This window comes from Odocoileus virginianus, chromosome 34, assembly GCF_023699985.2.
Source record: "Odocoileus virginianus isolate 20LAN1187 ecotype Illinois chromosome 34, Ovbor_1.2, whole genome shotgun sequence".
In the NCBI taxonomy this organism is placed as follows: domain Eukaryota; kingdom Metazoa; phylum Chordata; class Mammalia; order Artiodactyla; family Cervidae; genus Odocoileus; species Odocoileus virginianus.
In genome coordinates, this window is record NC_069707.1 from 33,905,150 (window position 1) to 33,925,109 (window position 19,960).

The 19,960-nt window shown below is 39.8% G+C and overlaps 1 protein-coding gene across 3 annotated transcripts in view; it reads left to right on the top strand.

Moving 5' to 3' along the window:
* Nucleotides 1-8,553, top strand: part of ARHGAP18 (Rho GTPase activating protein 18) — a 194,089-nt gene extending 185,536 nt beyond the window's left edge. For all 3 annotated transcript variants that reach the window (XM_070461619.1, XM_070461618.1, XM_070461621.1), the window contains exons 13-15: nt 1,664-1,788; nt 5,649-5,710; nt 7,059-8,553. In XM_070461619.1, coding sequence (XP_070317720.1) covers nt 1,664-1,788; nt 5,649-5,710; nt 7,059-7,150 — 279 coding nt within the window. In that variant the 3' untranslated portion in view covers nt 7,151-8,553. The remainder of the gene's footprint in view (nt 1-1,663; nt 1,789-5,648; nt 5,711-7,058) is intronic.
* Nucleotides 8,554-19,960: the final 11,407 nt, after the last annotated feature.

The following is a 19,960-nucleotide window of genomic DNA, read 5'->3' on the forward strand; positions in this document are numbered from 1 at the left end:
GGGTCCGGGCACAGGCTGGGATCAGGGATGGACTGACACAGCATCCCCAGAGAGAGGACTAAGGCCAGGGTGCTAGCCATGCAGTCCAGCCCCAGGGAGAGGACTCAGGCCAGGGTGCTAGCAATGCAGTCCATCCCCAGGGAGAGGACTCAGGCCAGGGTGCTGGGAATGCAGTCCATCCCCAGGGAGAGGACTCAGGCCAGGGTGCTGGGAATGCGGCCCATCCCCAGGGAGAGGACTCAGGCCAGGGTGCTGGGAATGCAGTCCATCCCCAGGGAGAGGACTCAGGCCAGGGTGCTAGGAATGCAGTCCATCCCCAGCTGGATGGCCGGTGGGCACCCCACGGGATTTGTCTTTGTGTGGCTTGGAGGGGCCTGCACCCTTTAGGGCTTCACCGAGTGGTCAGATGAGGGCGCAGGCTGTCTCTACACGTGAAACGGGTGTTTGGGATTCGTTTGGGGGAACAATACCATTGTCGTCATACACAATCCTTTGCTCCTTTGATAGTCCTGTGCCGTATCACTTTTCTTTGTTATTCCCATACTACATCTCAGATGTTGCTGAGAAGCAATCTGATATCTTTTGAGGACACCTATGTTTTTATGCAACCTGATCTAAAAATCATCTTATTTTTGTTACATGTTGAAAAGTATCACATTAATTCCACCTATGGTATATTTATACTTTGTTAAAAAAATTCAAGACCATATACATTAAAAAATGATGCTGTGAGCACAACAGTTATATTGTACACCAAAGGACTTGTGTCTTATTTATTTACTGGCTAAGTAAATAAATTTGCTAAACACCAGTAGCACAATGCGGTACTCAGTAGATGCTTAGTAAATTCCGGTTGAATTAAACAGGGTATTTGTAGCGTTTAAAGCATTATGTTTAAACATAATTTGTGCATGCTGTTTGGTCTAAGGTTTGTTCAAGAACATATGGTTATAAATAATAAGTTAATATTTATTTTAGCAGAACCATTAGGTTAATTAAGCCTAATATTTTTGAATGCCATAGTTGATGTTTTGATATTATGATCCTCAAAATCTTTCTTTGATAGCCTCCCAAATACATAAAATGTTCTTAACATCTGTGGGTACAGGATTTAGAATGAGTCTTCTCAGGTTCAAAGTGTGCAGTCACAGTGTGTCCTTATCAACTCAGTGAGGAGCTGACACAATACAAGGGTATTGGGAAAGTATGTTTCATTTATTTTAATACTCTCAGGGACAGAATTTTTGTGAAGTTTTGTGAATGTGCGGGGAGTTTTTTTTTTTTAATGCATACATTGCAGTAGCCCGCAAAGTAACTTCATTCTGATTCAATTTCATAAATTGCTACATGAAGAAGCACCCTCCAGTAGATAATACTCAGAAATCAGCACTTAATATGGCAGTAATGGTTATTGCTGTCATTCTTTACATCTTTAAAAATAATTAAGCATTACTGCACAGGCATTATAAAGTTCCCCTATCACCATTAAGAGGATATTTGAGGTTTGATGTAATTTAGTAAATTACATTATACAGTAGTTAAGGTTTTTATGTAGTGAAGTAAAATGCATAGTAGTTAAGCACACTTACCGTATAATGCATTGTACAGAGTTACACGTTCCAGCTGCTGCCAGCTTTGTTCCAGTGTCATTATTGCTTTGCAGGCTGACGTTCCTCAGGGAGTGATTCGAGTACAAGCTCCCCATCTCTCGAAAGTTTCCATGGCAATACAGCTAACTGAAGAACTCAAAGCCAGTGATGTACTTGCCAGGTTTCTCAGCCAAGAAAGGTAGAGGCCTGTTTTGTTTTAATTATTCCATGGTATCACTCACTTGCTCTCTCTCCCTCCCTTCTTTTTTCTTTTTTTTCTTCCTTTTTTTTTTTTTTTTTAAAACGATGGCTGGTGTGAAGGGCTTAAAATGTTAGCAGAAGAAAAAAGGAGACTTAAAAATAATACTGTTGGAATGAGTCGAGTTCATTGCGTGTAGTTTGTGTTCAAGTTGAGCCTGTTGCAGGCAGGAGGTCTGAGCATTCCTTCACTGTGTCTGCAATGGACTTGGCGCATGACATTACTCAGTATTCTTTCCAGAATATGGTGATTGGAGGTTAATTACTATGTGTAGTCTGTTAGAAAAACCACTAATTGGGATACAGTGGGGTTAAAACAAAAGATACAACTTTTTCAATGAAATATAATGAATACAAAGAAATGCTTAAATTTTAAGACAGAAAGTATAAAGAATTCAGAGGGGGCAACTGGCCCATGGAGTTCTGAAGTCACAGGACCAGGCACCCCATCCTCAGTAGAGACCACCAAGTCTTCCCCTCTGTTAGGGGCTGATGAGGCAGGAGGAGTCCAAAGGGAAGACATTGGCATCCCTCTTAAGCTGGAGGATAATTGCTTTCCAATGTTGTATTGGTTTCTACCGTACAACACACAGTGTGAATCAGCCATCAGTATACATGTGTCCCCTCCCTCTCGAACGTCCCTCCCACCTCCCTGATACACACTTTTTGAGACATGTTTGAGATATCTTTTCTTGAATTTTGGAGGTTCGAACAGGGTATGGATATTTCAGTGTTCAAGTTCTTATTTTTAGCTAAAATTATATTTTAATGCTCTCCTTTCTCATTTCCACTTATTGAAATAAACAGATCTAACCTTTTTTTTTTAAAGACAGAGACCTCAGAGGCATTAGCTATTTAGCTTCTTTATACTGATTTCATCTCCCATAGAATTTAATATCTTCATTCTTTCATTCAAGTTTTCTGTCAAAACGTCTCCAGTTTTAATACAGAGCTGCATGTATTTAATATGTCTCTGCTCTGTCTATGGCCCTCTGCTAGATGTTGAAAAGGGTATAAAAAATATTTTAAAGTGTCTTCCCTTGCGGTTTGTAAATTGGAAGAAAACATGAGCCTGTGTAGTTAACAGATGGTGATGAAATAAAAGAGAGGCTTATTGGTAGTTCTGGGCTTAAACTCCCCTCTCAACCACACTCTGAGGGAAGTACTATCATTACCTCCATTTTACTGATAAGAAAACTTGAGACTTTCATGGTCACATGTCACCTGGGTGTTGGAGCTGAATTCTAAATCTGGGGTTTGTCCCCGAAGGAAGTTCTTTAATCCCTCCTTTACTGGTTCGGGGACCAAGAGGTCATCATGGGTTTGGGGACCACTGATGTAGAGTCTGGGAGTAGATGGACTTTGGGGGGATTAATTCCTGGACCAGTTGGAATTTGGTGGGGTGGGATTAGGTCCTGGGAGCAGTTGGAGTTTCTTGGATGTCTTTGCTCCCTAAAAGGTCTCTCTGCCTCGAGGAAATCAATCCACTTCCTCTCTGTTCCCTGAACTGACCAAGTAGATGCCATTCTCCCCACCGGGAATGGCTTCCCATCCTCTCCCAAAGCGTGTACCTGAAGGTCTGGCCAGACTTCAGATATAAGTGGCTCTTCCAGGCTGGCCACAGTTTAATTTATGCAGCGTTTACTTGCAGGACCCAGATGCTCAATTTCGTCTGCAGTTGTGCTTCTCCACTTGTAGGTAATAAGAGGTGTGGCTCTAAAGTTGTATGATGCACTCCACTGTGACTTTTATAGTTAGGGTAAAGTAGGATACTGGTTCAGTTCAGTTCAGTTGCTCAGGCATGTCCAACTCTTTGCGACCCCATGAATGGCAGCACGCCAGGCCTTCCTGTCCATCACCAACTCCCAGAGTCTTTGGTCATGGAGGATAATGGTAGACATATTCTTATAAGAAAGTACTAGTTTTGTGACAATTGCCCTTTGTCTATTTGGATTTACTGCTTGTGGTGCTTTTATTGAGCAAACATTTGCTACCCACTAAAGCCAAATCCTTTCTTCTAAACCTTCTCCTTTCCCTATCCTGCTCCACCCAAAGGGAAGTCTAACAAACTTCTTGGTCCATTTGCCTTTTCTCCTTCCAGTCCTCAGCCCTTTCTTTTATGCCTGGGGATGCTGGAACCAGATAATACGGATCCAAATACCAGATTTTCCTGTTTTATGTTAGGCTAGTTTTTATCATCTCTGTAAGTCTCAGGTCCTCATTGTAAAAGTGGACCTACTTAAAGCCGTGTGATAATTAAGTAGGAAAATGACCATGAAGCACACAGCATTATCTGTCTGGGCCATCTAATAAGTGATGTTTTCAGTAAATACTTACATGTATCTTTTCTTCCATGACTGTGCCCTCCTTCTTTGCCTTCTACTTGTATAGGGACAATGGGAAACCCCACTTCCCTCCATCCTTTTCCTCTGCTTTCTCTACTGAAGCCAAGAACATACAAATGACATAAAGTAAACGTGCAATAAATTACACATTCATTCACCAGTCTTTGGTAATAGCTGTTGCTTTTTCTTTAATTATGGATTGGTTGATTAGTATTAAGTGAAAGCTAATGTATACCAGGAAATCTAGTTTAGGTTTCTTTAAAATAAGAGTATAAATATTGGAGAATCTGAGAACAATAACCTAACTAGATTTTTTTTTCCTAGTCTCCCAAAACATTCCATTTGGTTTTCATAAAAATAATGACTCTTATTATAGTTTATCAGGTTATATGCTATATTAAAAATGAAACTGTAATTTTAAAATTATTTAATTTCAAAAATAAGCATACACCAGTTTGGAAGCAAAGTGAGTCGTCTCTTGGTCAGGATATGAGAACGCCCATAGCCCTGAGTGGTCAGGGTGCTGTGGACAGCAAAGAAGATGGAGCTGGGTAACGAGAGGAGCCATGAATGGTGGGTTAGGAAAGCTTCTGCTGCATCACATCTTTCTAATGGTTTGGGGGAAAAGTCAGCCCTGGTTACTCTTGTCAGTTCCAGGGAGTTTGTCCTCGGTGTCTGTCAGTGGCTCACAAACCCTGCTGTGCATCAGAGTCTACCAGAGAGTGTTTGAAAACCAGATTTTAGGGCTTGATCTAGGCATATTAAATCAGATTTTCTAGAGCTCTGAATCTAGTTTTGGCAAGTTTTCTAGATAATAGAGATTTTTGTAAAGCACTTAATTTTGCCACTGTTTAAACCTAATGTTCTGGAGACTTTATTCTTTGAAGAGTGTAAACCTGTAGATGCATTCTACTTGTAAAGTCGTCATAATGAGTATCTGGTTCTATTTTTGAGAGCATTTACCTCCCATATTGGAACAGTTAGCACAGGGAGGCTTATGAACTATGCTGTCTTCTTTATATTCATCTTGTACGCTATCAGAGTGGTCAGCACAGCAAACCTGTGAGAAAAACTATTGAATAAATGCAGTGTGCAAACATTTCTCCTTAGAGTTTCATGAGGACCTTTTTGGCCCCTATGCAAAATAGATGACCATATTAATAATTTTACAGACAGCTAAAATGTTACTTTTCTTTTTAACTTTACAAATTTAGGTACTGATTTATTATTTCACCTTTGGATGTACGATTCCATTTGTTTATTTTAATTTACAGGTGTGACATTTTTATTACTGTTCAACACATTTAACAGATGGGAAAATACAAACGTGTAGATAATTACAGTATGTCTAAGTTATGAATTTCCCATACAAGCTAGAATTCCCCAAGCACATTAAAGTGATTTACTTGCAAGCTGTCTGATGATGCAACTAATCAGGTTGTTTTGTCCCTACTAGTGGAGTTGCCCAGACTCTCAAGAATGGGGAAGTTTTTTTGTATGAAATTGGAGGAAATATTGGTAAGCACATTTTTTAAAAAATCTTTTATTCCATATGCTTATTTGACATTGCCAGTGGTTGTTTTTTATATCTTCGGGAGAGAAAAGGGAATTTGAAGTAAAATATAACACTCTGTAGACAGTTGATGAGTATTATAGTTGATGAGTTTTTTTGTTGTTGTTTTGTTTTTTTTTTATGGCGTGGCCTTTCTGTTCTGGCTCTTTAGAGCTCCTTCTATGTGGACCCTGAGCTGAAGGCAAGTTCCCTAAAATAGGAATAACTGCTGAAATGGTCAATGAATTTTTTCAAAACCTCTTTTGTGTGTGTGTGTGCTGAGAGCACATCTTAATAAAGGGAGTGAGCTTATTTAAGACCAAGATGATACTTTTATTATGGTATAGTATTGGGTATTGTTTAGTGAAAGCCGAAGTTATTTTGCCACTATTGATTGCCTACTACATAATACACATATGTATACATACACACTTTGGTACCTTATAAAATAGAAATAGGATAAATGGATTAGTTTTGACCATGTCTCATATTTTATTTGCCCACTTATAACTATCAATGGGTTGTACTCATCTTATTAAAGTAAAACTGCCTTCTTTTTTTGATCCTTCAAATGGTAAGAGTGAAATTGTCAACAAATAAATTCAAAATAGACATTGAAAATACCTTAAGATAAGTTTTGTACAATTCTTTTCTAGGACTTAAAAAATTTTAGTAAATATTGAAACTTGAATACAAGAATATGAAGTTTCCTTCAAAAATTTAAATAAATCACAATTCTACTAGAAATCTGGATTGTTAACTCTCTTAATCAAGTATTAGTATATTTGAGCATTTTGCTATTAGATATTGGGAATTAAGCATGGTTTCTCACTTAATAAAGGTGAATAAACTTTTAAGGAACCACAGACAGTATTTTCAACTTCCTAACTTCATTTGAAACCTATGCATTTGGAGAACGTGAAAGTGAAGTTGCTCAGTCGTGTCCGACTCTTTGCAACCCTGTGGACTGTTGCCCACCAGGCTCCTCTGTCCATGGGATTTTCCAGGCAAGAATACTGGAGTGGTGTGCCATTTCCTTCTCCAGGGGATCTTCCTGACCCAGGGATCGAACCCAGGTCTCCTGCATTGCAGGCAGACGCTTTAGCCTCTGAGCCGCATTTGGAGGATTACTCAATTAATTTTTCCATTATTGGCCCAAGCCTTATTGTGGGGGCTAATATTATGGGAGGTGGGAAAAAATGATAACTATTTCAAAGTGTAAGACTCCAGAGTTAAACCATGAGGCTTAAATTTAAAATTGCCTCTCCATCTCCCCACTCACTGTATTAAACTGATGTAACATCTCTTTCCCAGGGGAACGCTGCCTCGATGACGACACTTACATGAAGGACTTATATCAGCTCAACCCCAGTGCTGAGTGGGTTATAAAGTCAAAGCCGTCATAGAAGATTTAAGCTGAAGATAGACATAAGGACGCCCTTAATCATACTTGCTGGGTCAAGAGTGTAAACAAAATAAATGGTGGGACTCTTATTATTCAGATATACCCTACTCTTGAATAGTCACACACTGAGCCTTAAAAAGTTCTAGATTTGTGCTGCTGCCAGATTATGTTAGTTATTATTATTCATATTAGGAAAAATCTCTGGAGTGAGAAGAAAGGCGCTTAATTAGCTTGCAGGCTATTTTCATCCACTCCATGGAATGTGTCCAGATGCGACATCCTTTTTTAATATGAAAATATACTCTCTTTCCCCTCTCTTTCTGTTCTGAAACGATGTATACAGTAATAATGTGGATTTTCACCCTTCTCTCCTCCTGACGCCTGCCTTTCCCCAGATGGGTTTGTTTTTCAACTGGAAAGATAACCGGGATCAGGTATGGCAAGATGTGAAGATAGTACCTCTGGAAACAGACTGAGTTCAGCAATGTTTCTGTCTCTATTGTACATTAATATTCATCTGTTTGAGTCATTTGTTCAGACAGTGGCATCCCACTTCTTACTGCTGTATCATATGAAGAGACTTGCATTTTTTTTTCAGTTCAGCTGACATATGTGCTCAGAACTGTATCCAATATCAAGAAAATAGAACTGTCAGAAACTGCCAATTATTACTGCGCTGTTTGAGACTTACATACTCAGAATAAATAAAATATATCCATGTGGAATAACTGGATTATGGATAATGAGAGAGTGGAAGATCATTTTGTGTATGCTGTAGTCTCCTAAATGAAAAAGTCGTAGCTGACTTTCCCTGTTGTCGTATTAGCAGTAGAAATACGTGCAGTAGTGTGATCCAGTCATTGTTGAAAATGTGTTCTGCTGAAAGAGGAATCTTTTTTTTTCCTTTTTACTCATAAATGAGTTGCAGGAAGAATTATTCTTCTGAGTATGACACCATCATATGAACAAGCTTTTGTGTACTTATTTTAATCAGAGCAAATTTATTAAAATGCTGTGGGAAGACCATTCCCAGAGATTTTAATGCACAAACCATATAATGATAAGAGATGAGCCTCCATACTGTAAATAAGAGGAATGAAGTGAGAGAGAAATGTTCCATATTTTATGAGTTTAGAGTGTAGTGAATAAAAGTGATGTACATGAATGTTGCACAAACTGTGTTTATGATACTTTTTAGTAGGACTTTAGGAAACATTGCGCATTCTCAGAAGCTTTTGATGTCACTCTAATTAGGAGGGGAAAATGCTGCTAATGAGAACAGTCAAAAATTTTTAATTAAGAGCAGCCTGTGGATATGATCACTTAAATACCTTTGTGATGATTTGTGCCATTGCTTTTTTATTTAAAAAATTTTTTTATAATTAAATGCATTTTTCTAAATTATCTTCTCTTGGAATTTATTATGTTTAACCTGATCTGTTCATGAGTATAATAATGGGCTATTTTTGTTTTGGTTAAAAGCCACTTCTGCTCTTTTATTTCTCCTATTTACTGCTCCTGTGTAATTTTTAAAGTGGGAAGACACATGGGAGGAATAAACTTGTTTCGTTCCTTAGGTTTTCCCTTATGAAATTTCTATTCTTTAGGGTTTTTAAAAATATGTTGTATTATTCTCTTTCTGATTTTTGACAATGTAAACCTATACAGCATATTAAAAAGCAAAGACATCACTTTGTTGACAGAGATTCTTATAGTCAAAGCTATGGTTTTTCCAGTAATCACATACAGGTGTGGGAGTTGGTCCATAAGAAGACTGAGTGTTAAAGAATTGATGCTCTTGAACTGTGGTGTTGGAGAACACTCTTGAGAGTCCATTGGACTGCAAGATCAAACCAGTCAGTCCTAAAGGAAATCAAGCCTGAATATTCATTGGAAGGACTGATGCTGAAGCTGAAACTCCAACACTTTGGCTTCTTGATGCAAAGAGCTGATTCACTGGAAAAGACCCTGATGCTGGGAAAGATTGAGGGCAGGAGGAGAAGTGAGTGGCAGAGAATGAGATGGTTAGATAGCTTCACTGACTCAGTGGACATGAATTTGAGCAAGCTACAGGAGATAGTGGAGGATAAGGGAGCGGAGCCTGGTGTAATGCAGTCTGTGGGGTCGCAAAGAGTCATATATGACTTAGCGACTGAACAGCAACAACAAATATTAATTTCTCAGTGAAATGTTTTATTAACATTTTTGTTTAATGAAGACAGTATAAAAGCAAAATCAAGTGCTTAGAATGTAAGTTAGGAGTGAATAAATGATTTAAATAAATGGCTTCCTAGAGCGTATGTCAGCCAATTGTCATCACAAATAGTACTCGTGGCAGGAAACTGGGAGACAGAGAGACTTTTGATAATGAAGAAGTACCAGATATTGGCAAATAAACATGAAAATGCCACTTTATTTTTTGAGCCCTTCTTAGAATTCATGACCTGTGTTCACTGACACTGAACAATATTGCATTTAAATAACCAAGAAAATGTCTGTCTACACTTTTAAAGAGGAGAAACTTTATAATGTATAGCCTCGGGGACATTCCTCATGGTCTAGTGATTAAGACTTTGCACTTCCAGTGCAGAGGTCACAGTTTCAATCCCTGGCCAGGGAAATAAGACCTCCCCCCTCCAAAAAATAAGTATAGTGTATAGCCTCCAATATAACTGCTCTGGCATTATCTCAAATGCTTTTTCTGTAATTTTTTCTAGTGAATTTTAAATCTCAAGTTAGATTAGGTTTTCTTTCTTTTTTTAAAGTCTTTCTTTTGTTACGATATTTATTCTGTTTTATATGTTGGTTTTTTGGCCCCAAGGCATGTGGGATCTTAGCTGCCCAACCAGGGGTTGAACCCACACCCCCTACATTGGAAGGCAGACTCTTACTGCACCACAGAAAATTCCTTAGATTAGCTTTTATTTGTATGTGAGGGGAAATTAAAACAACAGATGTATTTGCTTTGCATCTCAAATATCATAACTCTTAAGTTACTGCTGAAAATTTGCTGTTATTTGTAGAAAACTAGTTGCCCTGTTAATATTTTGGAGATGTTTCGTCTTCTCTGGTTATTATGATTCTTTACAATTGAACAATATTTACTTACTCCTGCTGTAGAATTCAGAGTTAACTCCTGGCTAACACTCTTTAGGAAAAGCAATTTATTTTACTGACTTGATGGGATTTTTCATTCCTATCTTTTCCTACTTTTCAAGTTAGACTGCATACTGCATTGTACTTTTTACCTCATTGTCCTGATTTCTCACCTATTGATCAGTAGGTGGCACTCTTGGTCAGGAATTCCTTTGCAGCTCAACTATGGGAAGTTTTGAAAGTGAACCTGAGTTCATGATAGGAGGTTAAGACTCAGTGCCAGGTATCTGCAAGGCAATTAGGTAAGAACAGCATGGATCTCTTGGATCACTGTGAAAATTGTAAATAGTGATTAATGCCAGGGTTTTCATGTTCAGTCTGTTAGTCTGCTTTTATCCTTGTTGAGTGGAGGGGTGGGGTGGTTTCTGAGCCACAGTTAAATGTTTTGTCAATGTCTGTTTCAAGCGGAAGGATCATAACAAGTGGAAGACAACGAACCAGGAAGTTATAAAGAGGGACATAATGACCAATGTCTTTAGTATATACGTGTTTGCTTCTTCATTTACTGAGTACCTACATATATGTGCCAGGCAGGGTCTACCCTTGAGGTATATCAGTGAGGAGAAGAGCTCTGCTCTCAAGGTGCTTCCATTCCAATGAAAGGAGACAAATGAATTAATAAATACAGTCAGCCCTCCAAATCTAGAGGTTCTGTGGGTCAAAAATATTTGGAAAAAAAGAATCCAGAAAGTTTCAAAAAGCAAAACTTGAAAATTTGCCAAGTTCTGGCAGCTATTGATATTTACATAGCATTTACATTGTAGAAGGTATTATGTGTTGTAGAGACAACTCAATATATGGGAGACTATACATAGGTTATATGCAAATACTGCACCATTTTATATAATGTATAATACTTGAGCATTTATGATTTTTCTGTCTTCCAGAGTCCTGGAACCTGTCCTCCACTGATCAAAGGGACAATTATAAATAAAATTATATATTATGTTGAAAGGTTGTAAGTACAATAGAGACAGAAAAATGAAGAGCAGGGTAAATATGACAATTAATGGAGGAATAGGCTCATTCCAGTAGTAAACTGGGGGTCTCATTGAACATTTGAAAACTGAGCAGAGACTTAAAAGATGTGAGGAACTTGCCACACGGATATCTGGAAGAAAGCAGTCCAGACAGGGAATACCAGGACAAAGGTCCAAAGGCAGAAATGTGCCTAATTCACCAAAGATTAGCAAGGAGGCCATCATGGCTGGAATGTGACGAGAGCCCCTGAAAGTAATGGAGGGAGCACTGGGGTGGGCTGGGGAGTGGGACCTTGGAGGGCCTTATATTAGGGTGACCATAATTCATTCGAATCAAAACATTTTTGAGAGTGAATCAAGGCACTGTTGGTGAGGGCAGTAGCTGCGGAGTGAGAAGAAGTGATCAGGTTCTGCATAAACTTGTGAAGGCAGAGCCTAAAGGATTTCTAGTATGAGAGAGAGTGCATTTTCAATCAAGCGTAAGCACAAGAGTTCTGATGTGAGCAGTAGGAAGAGTGCCCTTTCCAACAACATCAGTAGGGAAGGTGAAGCCAGGCATTTTGAGGGAGGAAGGATTCAGGAGGCCATTGTGGATGTGTTGAATGTGAGCTGCCTTTTGGACATCCAAGTGGCAGTGTCAAGTAGGCAGTTAGCTGTGCTGAAGTTCAGGAGAGAGGTCTGGGCTGGAGTTACTGGCTTATAAATGGGATTGAACCATGAACTTGAATGGGATTGCCAAGGCCATGAGTGTGCATGTAGTAGACAAAATCACCAAGAGGTGAGCCTTGGAGCTACCCAATAATAGAGGTGAGAAAAAGGAGAAGGAACCAGGAAAAAGAATTATCTAGAGATTATGATGTGTCTGATCACATGGACCACAGCCTTGTCTAACTGAATGATACTATGAGCCATGCTCTGTGCAGCCACCCAAGACAGACGGGTCATGGTGGAGAGTTCGGACAAAATGTGGTCCACTAGAGAAGGGAATGGCAAACCACTTCAGTATTCTTGCCTTGAGAACCCCATGAACAGTATGAAAAGGCAAAAAGATAGGACACTGAAAGATGAACTCAGCAGGTCAGTAGGCCCAGTATGCTACTGGAAATCAGTGGAGAAATAACTCCAGAAAGAATGACAGCACCTAGTTGTGGATGTTACTGGTGATGAAAGTAAAGTCTAGTGCTGTTAAAGAACAATATTGCATAGGAACCTGGAATGTTAGGTCCGTGAATCAAGGCAAATTGGAAGTGGTCAAACAGGAGATGGCAAGAGCAAGCATCAACAAAAGCTAGTACAGGTGATGGGGTTCCAATTGAGCTGTTTCAAATACTAAAAGATGATGCTGTGAAAGTGCTGCACCCAATATGCCAGCAGTGGCCACAGGACTGGAAAAGGTCAGTTTTCATTCCAATCCCAAAGAAAGGCAATGCCAAAGGATGTTCAAACTACCACACAATTGCACTCATCTCACACACTGGCGAAGTAATGCTCAAAATTCTCCAAGCCAGGCTTCAACAGTAGGTGAACCGTGAACTTGCAGATGCTCAAGCTGGATTTAGAAAAGGCAGAGGAACCAGAGATCAAATTGCCAACATCTGTTGGATCATCGAAAAAGCACAAGAGTTCCAGAAAAACATCTACTTCTGCCTTATTGACTATGCCAAAGCATTTGACTATGTGGATCATAACAAACTGTGCAAAATTCTTCAAGAGATGGCAATACCAGACCACCTGACCTGCCTCCTGAGAAATCTGTATGCAGGTCAGGAAGCAACAGTTAGAACTGGACATGGAACAACAGACTGGTTCCAAATCAGGAAAGGAGTATGTCAAGGCTGTATATTGTCACCCTGCTTATTTAACTTACATGCAGAGTACATCATGCGAAATGCTGGGCTGGATGAAGCACAAGCTGGAATCAAGATTGCTGGGAGAAGTAATAACCTCAGATACGCAGATGACACAAGCCTTATGGCAGAAAGTGAAGAACTAAAGAGCCTTTTGATGAAAGAGGAGAGTGAAAAAGTTGGCTTAAAGCTCAACATTCAGAAAACTAAGACCATGGCCTCTGGTCCCATCATTTCATGGCAAATAGATGGGGAAACAATGGAAACAGTGAGAGACTTTATTTTCTTGGGCTCCAAAATGACTGCAGATGGTGATTTCAGCCATGAAATTAAAAGACAGTTGCTCTTGGAAGAAAAGTGATGACCCACCTAGACAGCATGTTAAAAATCAGAGACAACTTTGCCAACAAAGTCCATCTAATCAAAGCAATGGTTTTTCCAGTGGTCATGTATGGATGTGAGAGTTGGACTATAAAGAAAGCTGAGCACTGACGAATTGATGCTTTTGAACTGTGGTGTTAGAGAAGACTCTTAAGAATCCCTTGGACTGCAAGGAGATCCAACCAGTCCATCCTAAAGGAGATCAGTCCTGGGTGTTCATTGGAAGGACTGATGCTGAAGCTGAAACTCCAATACTTTGGCCACCTTATGTGAAGAACGGACTCTCTTGAAAAGACCCTGATGCTGGGAAAGATTGAAGGCGGGAAAAGAAGGGGACGACAGAGGATGAGATGGTTGGATGACACCCTAACTGGATGGACATGAGTTTGAGCAAGCTCTGGGAGTTGGTGATAGACAGGGAAGCCTGGTGTTCTGCAGTCCATGGGGTCTCAGAGTCAGAGACGACTGAGCCCTGAACTGAAAACTGAAAAGAGAGCAGGAGGGAATTCCTTGATGGTTCTCAGTGGTTAGGGAATTCCTAGTGGTTGGTCTTCCTGGTTTTGGAAGATCCCCTGGAGGAGGGCACGGCAACCCACTCCAGTATCCTTGCCTGGAGAATCCCCATGGAGAGGGGAGCCTGGCCGGCTACAGTCCAGGGGCTCACAAACAGTGGGACACGACTGAGTAACTCAGCACAGGACTCAGTGCTTTCAATGTCTGGTCTGGGAACTAAGGTCTTTGCAAGTGGCATGGTGTGGCAAAAAAAAAAAAAAATCAGTAGCAGTAACTCTTCCTCAGGGCATATGGAGCACTGTAAAGAGCACAGAAATAATTCCAGAACTTCTTTTCCTTGCTTCAAGTGAGGTCAGCTTAACTTTAAAAACAAACTGACATAGGGACAGAGTTCTCTCCCTGCATCTCGGGCCAGGAGGCCCAGGAAGAAAGCAAACTCTTATTCGATGTATTTTCCATACTTGGCTCCTTTTCACTCCTGGGATGGTCATGGGCGTCTTCAGTTGGCAATCCCTGGTCTAGCAGACAGAGGTCCCACTACATTGTCTTTACTTTCCTGAGTCTGTGACTTCTCAAATTTCATATTTAATAAATATAGCAATAAGAATTTTCCTTCCATTCCAGTTAGTCTCATATCTTAAAATCTGGATTTGATATTTAGAGTTTTTTTTGGAGGGAGGGGGTGGCTTTGTTGTTGTTGCTTGTTTTTTGTTTGGTTGGTTTTCTCCTCTTCTGACCTCAAGTATTGCCTGGGATAACTTGGATCTGCTAGAAAGGGTTTCATGTGAAATACTAGAATGCACTTCCCTCCATGTAATTATTTTTTAAAACTCCTTGAGACTTAAGACGTCTTTAAGAGGTTCCACTGGTTTTTTCACACATACCTGCATACTGTGTAAGAGAACCAGGTTGGTTGCAAGAAAAGCTGCTTCTGTGGTCTTTCCCGCTAAAGCCAAGACACTCTGGCTTTGACACAAGCTAGCTTTTTACCTTGAGATTTCAAGTCTTGATTTCCTAACCGAAGAAGCAGTCCCCCTCCGTTGTCCTTACTGCTCTTGATGTTCACCCCTCATTGCCCCGAGGCAGCTCAGTTCTGTCTTCTGTTGCAGCTCCTTCACAAAATGACAGTTTTCATGTTATCTCTGCCTAAGTCATGATCCCCTCTGGCCAGGGCCAAAGTGAACAAGGAATTTCCCAGAAAGGGAATTTCCTAAGGAAAGTTATGAAGAATGGCACAATTCTGAACAATCAGTTAAAATGTTCTTTTTCCACCTGACAGCAGCCTTGTTACAAGTTTTTTTTTTTTTAAGGGAAGTGATTTCATCAGTACTTGTGGCTTTAAAATGCTCGTTTCTGTGGGCGAAGTCTCGGTGCATCTTGCCTTTGATTGCTTGTGTCACACAGTTTGTATTCAGCATTTCTTTTAAGAACTCTACTGAGAAAGAGAAGAATTAACTATTGAGAGATTATGTATCACTTTTGTCCGGGAATCTTGAGACACATTCTATGAACATGCTTCATTCATCCTCATTTTTGTCTTCATATTGAGAGGGAAGGAATTCATATCCTTCATCATTAAGAAATTATTAGACATTAGTAAATAATACCTTAAAGCATACTACGAATTCAATGAAGATGTTATTATGATAAGGGATAATTTAAAGCTTCAGTAAGAAACGTAACTATCTGTTACTCTTTCTTCTTTCCTTTGCTTTCCAAGCATTTTAGCGCTTGCTCGTACGGCACCATGATTTTTATTGTGGTGATGTAAAAACCAATCATAAGGTATGATGCATTTCCACAGGAGATTAGATTTGTGGGTAGTGTTAATACAGGCTGGTGTTAGGGGAGGTAGTCTCAGAAAATGACTCTTTGATTTGAGGGAGGCAGAAATGGATGCTACTAGATACTTTATTTGTAGATAAAATGCACTGGGGGGCATAGAGAAAAGGGTATCTAAGCTGAAAGCTCAGGATACCACAGATTGATCCAAGCTTGAAGGGATAAGATTCAGAGTTAGCCCTAAGGCAATGACAGTGGATGAGAATGGGTTATATTGATGTTGCAGAGTTTGGGTCAAGAGGACTTGTTGATTCCATTGTATGGGGAGGAGAGAGGTCTCCAAAAGATCCTTAGGAGGAGATGGTGGTGCTTTATATTGAGTCCTAGAACAAGGTTAAGTACCAATTTGGGATGAAGGGGTTGGGACAAGAGAGAGGTATGTATTATGGGGGTGGAAGGGAGAGAAAAAGAGGAAATGCTGAGGTGTGTGAAGAATCTAAACACATTTAAAAGGTAAAGAAAGTGTGCACGAAGGTGATAGTAAAACCATAGGAATATACAGTCCCTGAGGGTATATGGACAAGAGAGGCTGCTTTGGGGTATATCTCCCACTTAAAGGGTCTTAAGGAAGAGCATTCAAACCATAGTCGTAGTGTCAGAGGGAGAAAGTCATTGATGTCAGGGAATGCAGCTGGTCTAGTAAGGAGGGAATGGGCAACTATGTTGAATAATTGAGAGAAGTAAACCAGATGGATTCATAGAGACCAAATTGTTGTTTAATTGCTAAGTCCTGTCTGATTCTTTTGTGGCCCCATGGACTACAGCTCACCAGGCTCCTCCGTCCATGGAATTTTCCAGGCAAGAATACTGGAGTGGGTTGCCATTTCCTTCTCCAGGGGATCTTCCCTGACCCAGGGATCGAACTGGCACCTCCCACATTGCAGGTGGTAGATTCTTTACCACTGAGCCACCAGGGAAACTCTTGAGTCCAAGATTGGATGTAAATAGGACTTGGAAGTTGGCTCCCCTGGAGGCTCAGTCAGTAAAGAATCCACCTGCAATGCAGGAGACACCAGTTCGGCCCCTGGGTCAGGAAAGATCCCATGGAGAAGGAAAAGGCAGCCTATCACAGTGTTCTTGCCTGGGGAATCCCATGGACAGAGGAGACCGGCGAGCTACAGTCTGTGGGGTCACAAGAGTCAGACACGACTTAACAAGTAAATCACCACTGTCGCCAGCACTTGGAAGCTGCTGAATTTAGTTGGGATAGTTAAGGAAAGGGGGAAAAGGAAGACATTTTATCAAAGTTTCCTTTTTCTTTCATATTTTACAGAGAAAACTCAATCATAAAATAGTTTTCACATATAATTTTCTAATTCTGATATTATCTATATTTCTATACTTAGTTTAAGAGCTTCTTGACCCTTCTTATCTAAAATATTACTCAAAAATAATTGAATGACTTTTGAAGAAAACTGAACGAGACTGAAAGAGGAAAGTGAAAAAGTTGGCTTAAAGCTCAACATTCAGAAAACTAAGATCATGGCATCCAGTTCCATCACTTCATGGCAAATAGATGGGGAAAAAGCGGCTGACTATTTTTCTGGGTTCCAAAATCATTGCAGATGGTGATTGCAGCCATGAAATTAAAAGATGCTTACTTCTTGGAAGGAAAGTTATGACCAACCTAGACAGCATATTAAAAAGCAGAGACATTACTTTCTCAACAAAGGTCTGTCTAGTCAAGGCTATGGTTTTTCCAGTAGTCATGTATGGATGTGAGAGTTGGACTATAAAGAAAGCTGAGCACTGAAGAATTGATGCTTTTGAACTGTGGTGTTGGAGAAGACTCTTGAGAGTCCCTTGGACTGCAAGGAGATCCAACCAGTCCATCCTAAAGGACATCAGTCCTGGGTGTTCATTGGAAGGACTGATGTTGAAGCTGAGACTCCAATACTTTGGCCACCTGATGTAAAGAGCTGACTCATTTGAAAAGCCCCTGATGCTGGGAAAGATTGAAGGCAGGAGGAGAAGGGGATGACAGAGGATGAGATGGTTGGATGGCATCACTGACTCGATGGACATGGGTTTGGGTAGACTCCAGGAGTTGGTGATGGACAGGGAGGCCTGGCATGCTGCAGTTCATGGGGTTGCAAAGAGTTGGACACGACTGAGTGACAACTGAATGAGACTAAAGAACTGTACACAGAAAATTATAAGACATCAAAGATGACATAAACAGATGGAGAGATACTCCATGTTCCTGGGTAGGAAGAATCAACATTGTGAAATGACTATACTAACAAATGTAATCTACAGATTCAGTGTGATCCCTATCAAATTACCAATGGCATTTTTCACAGAACTAGAACAAAAAAATTCACAATTCATATGGAAACACAAAAGACCCCGAATAGCCAAAGCAATCTTGAGAAAGAGGAATGGAGCTGGAGGAATCAACCTTCCTGACTTCAAATTATACACAAAGCTACAGTCATCAAGAGAGTATGGTACTGACACAAAAACAGAAATATAGACCAATGGAACAAGATAGAAAGTCCAGAAATAAACCCATGCACCTATGGGTAACTTATTTTTGACAAAGGAGGCAAAAATATACAAGGAGGCAAAGACAGCCCCTTCAATAAATGGTGCTGGGAAAACTGGACATCTATATGAAAAGGATGAAACTGGAACACTTCCTAATTCCACACACAAAGATAAATTCAAAATGGATTAAAGACCTAAATGTAAGACCAGAAACTATAACTCTTAGAGGAAAACATAGGCAGAACACTTGATGACATAAACCAAAGCAAGATCCTCTGTGACCCCACCCCCCCCCCCCCCAGAGTAATGGAAATAAAAACAAAAGTAAACAGGTGGGACCTGACTAAACTTAAAAGCTTTCGCACAGCAAACGAAACTATAAGCAAGGTGAAAAGACATCCCTCAGAATGGGAGAAAATAATAGCAAATGAAACAATTCATTTCCAAAATATACAAGCAATATATAACTCAATGCCAGAAAAACAAGCAACCCAATTAAAAAGTGGGAAAAAGACTTAAACAGACATTTCTCCAAAGAAGACATACAGATGGCTAACAAACACATGAAAAGATGCTCAACATTGCTCATTATTAGAGAAATGCAAATCAAAACTACAATGAGATATATCACCTCACACTGGTCAGAATGGCCATCATCAAAAAGTCTACAAACAGTAAATGCTGGAGAGGATGTGGAGAAAAGGGAATGCTCTTACACTGTTGGTGGGAATGTAAATTGATACAGCCACTGTGGCAGACGGTATGGAGATTCCTTAGAAAAGTAGGAATAAAACCACCATATGACCCAGCAATCCCACTCCTAGGCATATACCCTGAGAAAACCAAAACTGAAAAAGAAACATATTCACTGCAGCACTATTTACAATAGCTAGAACATGGAAGCAACCTGGATGTCCATCGACAGATGAATGGATAAAGAAGTTGTGGTACATATACACAATGGAATATTACTCCATAATATTCCATTCAGAGTCATAAAATGGAACACATTTGAGTCAGTTCAGATGAGGTGGATGAACCTAGAACCTATTATACAGAGTGAAGTGAGTCAGGAAGATAAATATTGTATTCTAACACATACATACAGAATCTAGAAGAATGGTACTGAAGAATTTATTTACAGGGCAGCAATGGAGAAACAGACATAGAGAACAGACTTATGGACATGGGGAGAGGGGAGGAGAGGGTGAGATGTATGAAAAGAGTGACATGGAAACTTACATTACCATATGTAAAATAGATAGCCAATGGAAATTTACTGTATGGCTCAGGAAATTCAAATGGATTCTATCAATTTAGAGGGGTGGGATGGGGCAGGAGATGGGAGGGAGGTTCAAAAGGGAAGAGATACATGTATGAGATTCATGTTGAGGTTTAACAGAAAACAACAAAATTCCGTAAAGCAATTATCCTTCAATAAAAAATTTTTAAAAGGAAAAGAAATACTACAGATGAATAGGATTAGTAGTTAAAAACTTTAAAACACTATATGTCCATAAATTTAAGATTCTTTCCCAAGTTTAAAATCAAATGGTGTTAAAGTAAGTGTGTGTGGAAGTTCGTCTTAAAGGGGCTGATAAC